Source organism: Pyrgilauda ruficollis, unplaced genomic scaffold, assembly GCF_017590135.1.
Source record: "Pyrgilauda ruficollis isolate IOZ18807 unplaced genomic scaffold, ASM1759013v1 scaffold7, whole genome shotgun sequence".
NCBI lineage: Eukaryota > Metazoa > Chordata > Aves > Passeriformes > Passeridae > Pyrgilauda > Pyrgilauda ruficollis.
This window is the reverse complement of record NW_024528821.1, coordinates 3,893,573-3,904,463: the sequence shown is the minus strand read 5'-3', so window position 1 is coordinate 3,904,463 and position 10,891 is coordinate 3,893,573. Positions and strand designations below refer to the sequence as shown.

Here is a 10,891-nt window from a genome sequence, read left to right as displayed (position 1 = left end):
AGACCTGCAGCAGTGGTCCTGCACTTGGAGTTTTTATAAATGATCAGAAATGTGGGGTTTTGCTGCCTCGTTCTTTCTATCCCTCCCAACCTGGTGAAGATCCATCAGGAATGTATTTATTGACCTAACAAAGGGCTCTTGCTTTGCTCCCAGGGCTGCTGCTTTCCTCTGAAGTGTAAGAAACCACACTGAGAAGAACAAAACAGGCACATTTCCCCCTCCAGTGAAGCCTGCAAATATTCCACAGAGTTGTTTGTACGCTCAGCCCCTCGCAGGGCTGGAATTGAGAGTTTGAGAGAAGCAGGGTTGAGTTCCCAAACTTGCTGATCCCAAGAGGGATTTGTAACCCCAAGCATCAGGCTGGGCTTTTCATCCCTCAGGTTTGCTTTCAGGAATGTTTCTAAGACATTTTATTGCTTTCAGGAATGTTTCTAGGAGATTTTGGTGCTGATGGTATTTCAAAATCTGATGGGCTTTCCTTCATTTTTGCTCCTTAGTTTTTTCCCCTGGTAATCAGGTCATACCCTGTGTAGGAGAAGGATAAAGAGCCTGGTGTTCTCCTTCCTGCCATGTGGGAGAAGTCCCTCTCCTAACGTCAGACCACAGTGGAAATTGGGCAAAAAATGCTAATTTAAGGTTCAGCTTGAGAATTAACTCCTGCTTAAGGGAGCCAGAGCTCCTCAGTGCACAGATCCCTGGGGAATCCAGGCAGTGGGAATGGATTGGATCCCTCCAGCCCCAAAATTCATGCTCAGGGATGGGGGGGGGGGGGGCAGGAGGCAACATGCTCGGAGCAGGAATGAGAGGAAATCTCTCTTTATTGCCAGTGCTTGGACTTTATTACTCATTAAACTGAAGGGTTGCTGGCTTCTCACATGCTGCAGGAGTTTTATGGGAAAGCAGTTTATGGAATTAGGCTGAGCATGTCCCATGTGCCATTTGTGAACTCCCCAGCTGTGCCTGTGTGGCAGCTCCCTTTCCTTTGGTGGGAGACAGGCAGGACCATTCCCTTCCCACACGGATAACCAGTTTCTTGCAGAGCTTTTCACCCACAGCTGTAGTGCTTTGGTCAGAAATAACCCTCCCAGAAACACCCAGGCCAAACTGGCACGGGGAGGTGATGCCCAAGGGCTGTACTCACCCCCAGCTCCCAGTGGCAGCTCTGCAGGTCCATACTGGAACAGTCATCCTATGGAAAATCAGCGTTTTTTAGGCAAAGTCTAGGGTGCAATTAGAGCCCAAGGCAGGAGGAGGGTACTGAGTCCTTCTGTGGCTAGGTACTTCCCAGCTGGAACATCCATCCTGAAAAATAGGAAAATCCAAAAGGAAGGCAGAGAGGGAAACCCCAAAGATTGTGAAATAAAACACAGGCTGGGGTGGGAGGGGATGATCGAAGGGGTCAGCACCAGAGGAAACAGGACAATGACAGGAGAGCAAGTGGGGCTGGACTAAATGAAAAGAGGAAACCTCGGCAGCCACAGGCTCCGGGAAGGGCTCAGCACTAGGGGACACCATTGGACCAGAAACTGCAGCAGAAAATAGCCCCGTTTCAAGGAAAAACCCAACCCACTCACTTTCGGTTTTTTCTGTGTCTCTGGCACCAGAGTGACACTTGGTCCCCAACTCCCAGCTCCTGTCACGGTGTACAGCCCCAAAACCACCACAACTCCTCACTTGCCCCATCCCAGTACCAATCCCTGTTTCTCTGCACAGCTTTCTCTCCAGGCTCCTATTCCTGAGCAGAACCTGCCTGGGATTTGCTGCCAGGGTGGCACTTTGCTGTGTCCACAAAGGCACACACGGGGACATTGTCACCCGGAGCTGGTGGCAAATAATAAATATTAATATATAATTTTATATATATATATATATATATATATATATTCCTCCTCACCCCTCTGGGCTGGAGCTTTATAACCAAACACCCCCCTGCAGACCCTGCACCTGCTTTGGGGAACTCCAAGGAGAAAATATTCCCAGCAGATTTTCCTGTGCATTTGTGATGTGTGACCACACAGAACAGACAAAAATCCCCCTCACCGGGAGCATCCCTGCCCCTCCAACTGTCTTCCAAGCATTTTCTGTCTGTAAATCCCAATTTATCCAGGTTCCAGCTGCTTTTTGTTGGACTGCTCCACCACTGCAAGGTCTACCAAGACCCTCAGAAGTGTTTTGGCTCCGCAGACAGCAGCTCCAGGAGGTTGGGCTATGGCAAAGTCCAGTCTGGCTGGAGCAAAATAACTCCCCAGCATCTCACCAACATCTGTGCTGCTCTTAGTGTTTATTCCACCATTATAAATTATTATTATTAAGCAAATATTACACTCTGGTGCTGTGTGCAAATAAAGTTTTATTGTAGAGAAGAAGAATCTGTAACAGAGACTTTCAAATGAGCCACCGAAAACAGTAATTAAAATTTCACTTGCAATGTTTTCGTTTGGCTTTCAGTAGTTTTTTAAAACAGGCATTCCTATTGCACAAAAAAAAAGAAAATAAAAAGAAAAAAGCTGCCATTTCCTTTGCCATTAACATTGTCTCATTCAAATAAAAAGGGCAAAAGGTTAAAAAATACATCTGGTACAAAAAAAAATGCTTTGCAATATATACATATATATATAAACACTTAGCTTTACTGTACAATATTTTAAACTTTAGGAATGGGCATGTTATTTCTGCATATTCCAAATAAAAACCCATGAGGATTTTTTACAGTTTTACAATACCTTTAAAGCCTGGAGACACAAGTGGAATACTCAGTGCTGACCCTTGAAAATTAGTTTTAGCCAATTCATTCACATTTTTTCCCTGAACAATTTGCAGTTCTGGCTTGAACTCTTGACTCTGCCCTCCTGGGCGTTTATGGGGGTCTCTAACTCTACTCTACAGCAGCAGCTTTCAGCCCTCTCCTGCTTTATCCTTCAAATTTAACAAAGGAATTTCAGATCTCCTTGGAAATTCACATCCATCGTTTATCCTGCAAGTGAATTTGGCTTTTTAAGTGCCTTTTGCTGACCTAGGGCTGTGGTGCCAAGAGAGAATTCATACTCCAATTATCTGTACAGATAATTTCTCCAGCAGATGCCTGTCCAAGCCAAACTCCTTTTGCTCACTGTTATTCTTCACTACTAAAACTGTTTTCTTTATTGAAGATAACATCGAGTAATTTCATAAATACTATATCCAAACACACTTTCAGTTGGAGAAGGACCAGCGAGGTTTAATCCCACAAGAATTTCTATTTCTGCCGGGATGTGTCGCACATTTCCGGCCAGGCTCTGCTCCAGCAGAGCTGGAGCTACCTTCCTGCAGATCCCCTGGAAAAGTACAGGAATATTTCCCTCTATCCAAGAGTTTAAAGTTTTTCTTTACAGAAGAAAAAGAGCCCAATGTTTTTTCAGCATCACATCTCATCCAGACTCAGATTTTGAATCTCCAGCTCTTCCTAAAAGTCTTTCCAAGGGTCTCATGTTGCCTCTTTGCTGCCAGGTGTGGGTGAGGTGAACACTCTGGAACAGAATCAAACATCCTGGAGAGCTTTTTTAAATATTTATCATTAATTTAACACCCTTGGCCAATAGTTGAGAAAGGCTAATCTGACTCCAAGCATGCAGAGCTCCACTTTTACCTAAAACTTCCCCAAAAACTGGAGTGATATTCTGAATCCTGCAGCCATCACTTCAGGACCAGTCCCACTGAAACAAGGTTCCCTCTTATCCTTATTCCTAAGTTATCCTGCACAGTAGGATACTGCAATTCTACAACTGATCCCATGGATTTTTCTAGAAACTGGGAAAACACTGGCAAATCTGCTGCCCACCAAAGCCTCCTGAGCTGCTTGGTGGGGTGAGAGAGAGGCCCATCCTGATTTGCAGCCCAGGCACAGCCCTGGGAGCCTAAAACACACATAATGATCATAAAAACCAAAATCCAGAGGCAGCTGGGAGCAGGGCAGGAATTATCCTGGCCTCGCTGTGTAAATAACTTGGCGGCTGTTTGAAGCTGCAGTGAAAACTCTGCCCTCGCTGTTCATCAGGAGCTCCCCACGCGCCGCAAGCTTTGTGTACATTTCCCGCTGGCTCGGGGAATTAACGCTCTTGGAAAGTTGTGAAACGAAGCAAATGCCCAAATACAGCCTTGGAAGGGGTTGGGGAGTTCAGCAGCAGCTCCACAGCTTGCTGGTGGTGGCTGTTCTGTCCCACGTGGCTCTGGGGGTCCCAGGGGCTGCCCAGCCCCAGCAGCAGCTCTGCCACCACAAACCAGCGGCTGTCCACAGTTATTTAACTGCTACAAAGGCTTGAAAGCCTCCGTCCCATCTTCTGGAAGAGTTCAGAGATCTCCATCCCCCACCAGAGCTCTGAGGGGAAAGTTTAACCTCCTTACGAAGGAGCCACAGCTGCCTTTCCATTCTCCCTCTGGGTTTCTCCAAAGGGTTCCTCCTCCTTGTCCTTCACGGAGATCTTTTTCCTGAAGGCTTGCGACAAGCTGGAGGAGGACGCCTTCCTCAGCGTGGTGAGTCTCTGCCGGAAGTTTCCCCCGGAGAAGAAATAGAGGAGGGGGTCAAAGCAGCAGTTGGCAGCTGCCAGGGGCAGGGTGACAATGACAGCTTTCTGCAGGAACACGGTGTCCCCGCAGCCGGGGCCCCGCAGGCGCAGCGTGTGCAGGTGCACCGTGCGCAGGACGTGGTACGGCGTGAAGCTCACCAGGAACGTGGCGGTGACGATGACAATCATCCACACGGCCTTGCGGCGGTTGGCCTCGTTCTTCCGCAGCGAGTTCCGCAGCAGCGTGCGGATGATCATGGTGTAGCAGATGGTGATGATGACGAAGGGGAAGATGAAGCCCACGAAGAGGGCGATCAAATCCAGGATCACCACCATGTTTGTCTTCTGGGAGTTCTCCGGCGGTTCGAAGCACTTGGTCTTGTTGCCGAGCTGGTACGTCCCGTTCCGCAGGAAGGGCGCGCTCGTCAGCGTGACGAACACCCAGATGCCAACGCACAGGAACTTCGCCTTCTTCTCCGACACCAGCTTGATGTTGCGGACCGGGAAGACGATGGCGATGCAGCGGAAGAAGCTCATGGCCGTCATGAAGAAGATGCTGCAGTAGAGGTTGACGTAGAGCGCGTAGGACGAGAGGCGGCACAGGAAGTCGCTGAAGAACCAGTGGCCCTTGTGCACGTAGTAGATGACGCGCAGGGGCAGGGTGAGCACGCACAGGAAGTCGGACAGGGCCAGGTTGAGCATGTAGATCTGGAAGGCCGTTTTCTGCCGGTACGTGCGGATCAGCACGTAGAGCACCACGCCGTTCCCCACAAAGCCCATGATGCTGATCATGGAGTAGAGTGTGGAGTAGACGCTGTTGCGGAAGTCGTCGATGGAGTGGTGGTGGCACGACAGGTTGGGGGACAGCGCTGTCATGGTGCCCGGCTGAGGCACCAACTCCCCGGGGATGGTGTCAGGCCTGGGGGGGGAAATGAAAGTGAAGCAAAGCAGGACAGGGAAATAAATATCTATGAGGAAGTAAGAGGAGAAATCTGTCATCTGTCTCAGGAGAGAGCTGAGAAGGGGTGTGGATCTGACCCATCCCCACTACATTCACCTTTCTTCACCAGGTACCAACAACTGGTTATGAGTGGCAAAATGTGGCAGAGTCATGGAATCACATCATGGGACCATGGAATCCTTAAGGAAAAGACCCTTGAGACCATCAAGTCCAACCATCAAGCACCACCACCATGATCACCACTAATTCATGTCTTCTAGTGCCACATCCGTACGTTTTGGAGCATATGATGGCTCCAGCACCTCCCTGGGCAGCCTGTGCCAGGGTTTGATGAGCCTTTTGGTGAAGGAATTTTTCCTAACATCCAATCTAAATCTCCTGTGGTGCCACTCAAGACCAAGACATCAGGACATTAAATTATCAAAAAATCTCTTAACTCTTCACACACTGAGGCAGCTACTCAGCAAAACAGCAGAGAGGGATAATGAAGGTGACAACAGCACTATGGAATTTAAAATAGGAGGAGTGGTCCTGGACCCTAATAATTGTTCAGTCCTGATTATCCTCTTTTTTATTTTTTGATTGATTTTCAGTTTCTAATGGCACAAACACAGAACTTCCCTTGCAGCTTGAGACCAGAACTTCAGGACAAGAGCCAGCTGAAATAACAGGACACCATAGCAACAACAAAAGCAGAAGCTGGGTCAAGATCAGCCATGAGAACCCACAACTGTACCATGAATATGCTCAAAATTGCTGATAAATATATTTTCACCCATACAAATAACTTGGCATTATTAGATTCTCTGTCTGCCCCCAGGACTTACTGAAGTCAGAATTCAGAACTGCTCTGGGATGCTCAAGGCTTCCAGGTGTCAGTTAAATTTCAGCTATTTTGGTGTTTGTACTCTTTTAAAAGAATACTTTGATTATCTGCAATGCACAAACAAGCGAAAGCTGAGCAGGTGTCAGTGAGGGGACTGTCACCACCCGAGGGTAGAGGCACTGATGTTCATTAGAAATCCTGAACAAAGGCACCAGTCCACGTGTCAAGGATCTGTTATGCTTTTATTACATTATGGCCTTCACTCCAGCAACCTGCCCACAATTTAAACAACTACTCGAGGTATTTGTCAAAAAAACAAGCAAGACTTGTTTTCTATTTTATTTCTAAACATAATTTGAGTTTTGCAACCAAAAGGAAACTGATGTTCACAATCCAACTGCTTAAGTGTGAGAGAATATCACACCCAGAAATGCATCTGTAAAAATCAACAAGAATCCCATAAAAGAGCATTTCCCAGCTGAGGCTTTACATTTGCATCATGAATTGAAGACAAACATTGCTTCTGCCACTTTTTTGTTTGTACAGTCATGGTTCACTGAGCCATTTATTTGTGTGCTGGTGAATTCAGCTCACGGGGTGAAAGGGAACCGCAGTGGATGAGAAAAGGCTCCCAAAGGGAGCAAAACCCTGAACTACTGCTATTCTCCCAGTCTGATGCAGCACAGATAAATTTATAGCTTGTCATAGAGTCACAGACTGGTTTGTGCTGGAAAGGGCATTAAAGCTCATCCCATTCCATCCCTGCCATGGGCAGGGACACCTTCCACCATCCCAGGTCCCGTGGACACTGCCAGGGATGGGGCAGCCACAGCTTCTCTGTGCACCCTGCGCCCGGTTTTCACAGGAAAGAATTTATTCCCAATATCCCATCTACCCCTGGCAGTGAGAAGCCATTCTCCATGCCCTGTCCCTCCATGCCTTGTCCCAAGTCTCTCTCCAACTCTTCTGGAACTCCTTCAGGCTCTGGAAGGGGCTCTAAGGTTTTCTTGGATCCTTCTTCTCTCCAGGCGAGCATCCCCAGCTCTGCCAGCCTGGCTCGAGAGCAGAGGCACTCCAGCTCTCGGAGCATCTCTGGCCCCCAGTAGATTACACTCAATTTAATTACACAACCCAAAAGCACAAAGCCGCTGCTGTCGTTCGTTCCAAGCACTAACACGAAACATCCCCATCCCGAGGAACGCTCCGGGCTCTGCATTCCCCGTTTGGGGAGGGACGGGAATGCCCCAAAGCACCAAACTCCTCTCACAAGCCCCAGACCCCCTCTGCGAGGGAACGGCGCGGGGACACAGGACAGGAACGGAGCGATCATCGCGGCCGCTAATTAACGCCGCAGCTCATTAGCGGCGCGGCTGCGCTCCGGGGAGAATCCAGCGGCTCAAACCGGGACACGGCACAGACGGGGGCACCGAAGCAAAGCCCCCCCACCCCTCACCCCGGGACCCCCAGCCCCGATGCAGCCCCGGTGCAGCCCTTACCGGAGCGCTGCGGGTCGGAGCGGGCGCTGATCTGTACCAGGCGCGCTCCCGCCGCTCTTAAAGCGGGGCGCGCCCCCGATCCCGCCCCCGGCCCCGCCCCGGCCCCACCGGGATCCCGAAACCGTCAGCTTTTCCAGGGTTTTCCCATCTTCCTAGGAAACAGCACTTGGAAGCTTCCAGCCGTGCCCAAGCCCCCCCCGGTCTGGTGGGAACTGGCGGGGTCCCCTCCCTGTGTTAGTTCTGTGAGTATTTTTACTCCTGCTTGTAACTGGCAGGGAGCTCACCTCTGACATCAGTGTTAACAAACTTGTTTCGAAATAGCTTTTAGGAGACTTTTTGATGTTGGTCTCAACAGAAGCAAAACAGAATTCTCACGAATTCTCACGAATCTCCATTCTTCCAGCATCTCAAAATATTCTATATTTGTCTATCTGTTTTTAAACAACTGTGGCTTTGTCGAGAAAAAAAAAAAAATAAAAAAAACCCAACCAAAACAACCCAAACCAAAAATAAAAAATACCCCCCAAACAAAACCAAACAAACTCCATGGCTATATCAAAGGAAGTGTTACTTTTCTAAATGTTGAATATTTTAAGTGTTGGCTGTCCCACTCTGAATTTTAAATTTATTATATTGGCTTTCTTTTGAGGATGTATAATATGCTGTTCCCACCTTTTGCCAAGGAGTTAAGGATTTCCTCTATTCTCCATCCCCAGGTTTGACTGGAATGTGGATGGTCACAGGGGGTAGTGGGAGCCAGCAGCTCTTGGCTTCTCCAAGGCAGTGGGGAATCCTTTGGGAGAAGAAACCTTTATGCATGGTGGGAACAGCTCCAAGTGGCACTGGAGCATCTGAAAGTGTCCAGGGCTGGGTTGGACAGGGCTTGGAGCAACCTGCTCCAGTGGAAGGTGTCCCTGCCCATGGCAGGGGTGGCACTGGATGGGCTTTAAGGTCCCTTCCCACCCAAACCATTCCATGATTAAAGCCAGCCCTGCTGAACCCACCACGTGGGTCACTGTCCTCGTGGACATCTCCGTGTCCTCATGGCCATCCCTGGCTCCCACCTTGCTGATGTCCCCAGGCTCAGCCTGTCCAGCTCTGCTCCAGTGACCCCACATTTCTGTGAAGCTGTGAAGCCACACCAGCACAGCTCTCCCATGGTGCTGCTGTTGTGTGACTTCCTGGGAGAATTCCCAGCCATTTTTCCTGCCCCAGCTCCATTCCTATGGCTGCTTTTGGACTTTCCAAAGCCACGGTGCTGTGGATGTGACAGTTTCTCTTTGACCTCGCTCTCCATGAACAATGAAGGTGTGTGAGAAGGAAATGCACCTTTTCCCTGTGCCCTTCCCAAGAGCTTCCCACCCTTCCTCACCCACCTGTGCCCAGGAAGCCTGTCCAGCTCCCAAGAGCTGCTTGGCAGCATATTGGGAACAGTCAAATGGCAGGATCATGGGATGATTCAGGCTGGAGGGGACTTCAGGAGATCTCCAGTGCAACTCCAGTTGATCCAGGCCAGGCTGCTCAGGGCTTTGTCCCACCTGATTTTGAAGATTTTTCAAGGATGGAGGTCCAAAAGCCTCCAAGACTGGACAATTCCTTGCACTGCCTGCAATCTCCTGTGCCGGGAGCTGCCTCTGGAGTTTGTTTTAATTGTGGTGCACATTCTGCTGTTATTCAGCCATTCTTCTGCTTTTTTTGCTGCCTTTTCTGGCCATTCCTTCTGCTTTTTGCCACTCAGTTCCTTGTCCTTTTCTTTCTCTTTCCTTTATATTTTTTTTTCTCTTCCTTTTTCTTTTCTGCCTTTCACTCTCAAGAACAGGAAGATTTCTAGTTGCAAAGTCAGACTGTGGTTGGTGTGGGATCGAGGAGGCTGCTGCTGTTCCAGATGTGCTGGAATTGCAGCCAGAGTTTTGGTGGGGAGGGTTTCCATGCTGAATCCAGGAGGAGCTCAGAATGCAGCTCTGACATGATGGGACAAAGATGACACGTGGAATTTGGGTGGCAGGATTGCGGTACCTCCCTGATATATCAACATGTGAGGAGATCCAGAGGAGAGCAAGGGGAGGGGAGGACTCCTAAAAGGAGTCTTGGATTAATTCCCAGAGGAATGAGGGTGAAGAAAACCCCAGCAAAGCAATCCACTTTAGGTCTGATAAGAGCAATTTGATTTGCGGGTTGTAACTCCTCTGATTCCCTTTCTAGAGAAAATGGGATAAGGAATAAAGACACAAATGAGGCTTTGGAAATCTGTCTGGGACCATCCAAATCTGGGAGGAGCCTGACCATGCTTTAGGGTTGTCTCTTAGCATGGATTGATCCTCCATTGCCTTCTCCCCCTGGACCCCAAATTCCTGCAACTCCTGCCAGATTCCAGGAAGTTTCCAATGGCACCAGATTCCAAAACTTGAGCCTTTCCTCAAGTGTCCTGAATGCCACTGATCCAGCACACTGCTTATCTCTTTGCTGCAGGACTTCCAGACAACTTCCTAAAAGCCTAAATACTTCCCAGAGCGAATGAAAAATCCCTCCAGCACTGGCAATTTCCACTCTGGCTGTTTAAGACAGGGAGAGCAGAAAGGTGGGGTTTCGTGAGGAAACAAACATCTTAACAATGTTGCATTCTCTTTCCTCTCCTGTGACTTCCCAAATAATTCCTTTCTCTTGGAATCTCGTGGGATAAGGATGGTGTCCCAGCTTCAGACTTGCCCCAAGATATTTGGAGAGGGCTGGGCTGTGTGACACTGGCAGGGAACTCCCAGGGGCAATGTCAGCTGCAGGATTTCTCCAGAAAAGCAGAATTGTGGAGATGCCTGAAATCAGGCATGGAGACCTGGGAATGCTCTGCCTGTCCTGATCAGCTGGACTCAGCCAGCCACACCTGGAATGTACATGGCTTCAGTTATCATCCCAGGAATGTCCCTCCTGGAATCGAATAAAGCACAGGAGGAAAGCAGAAAGGAAAAAAAAAACCCCAAAAAAACAGAGGGAAGGAGGATGGAAAGCTCTTGGTGGGGGTTAATGAGGGCACTGCACTGGAACAGTGCCCCTGGAGCAGGGATGAGCTTCC

At 49.0% G+C, this 10,891-nt stretch overlaps 1 protein-coding gene across 2 annotated transcripts; it reads right to left on the bottom strand.

The window, feature by feature from the left end:
* Positions 1-2,353: 2,353 nt before the first annotated feature.
* CYSLTR1 (cysteinyl leukotriene receptor 1) lies at positions 2,354-7,851 on the bottom strand. Of its 2 annotated transcripts, XM_041485431.1 has the most exons (3): positions 7,224-7,270; positions 6,330-6,435; positions 2,354-5,460 (listed from the first exon to the last, which is right to left on the bottom strand). In XM_041485431.1, exon 3 carries the CDS (start codon positions 5,415-5,417, stop codon positions 4,377-4,379), a length of 1,041 nt encoding a protein of 346 aa, XP_041341365.1. In that variant the 5' UTR covers positions 5,418-5,460; positions 6,330-6,435; positions 7,224-7,270; the 3' UTR covers positions 2,354-4,376. The 2 variants fall into 2 exon arrangements, with proteins under 2 accessions (XP_041341365.1, XP_041341364.1); XM_041485430.1 differs by lacking the exons at positions 6,330-6,435; positions 7,224-7,270 and adding an exon at positions 7,825-7,851.
* Positions 7,852-10,891: the final 3,040 nt, after the last annotated feature.

What these genes read in the sequence shown, in the direction of transcription:
- CYSLTR1 (XM_041485430.1), bottom strand. Translation starts at nt 5,417, where the DNA reads ATGACAGCGCTGTCCCCCAACCTGTCGTGCCACCACCACTCCATCGAC.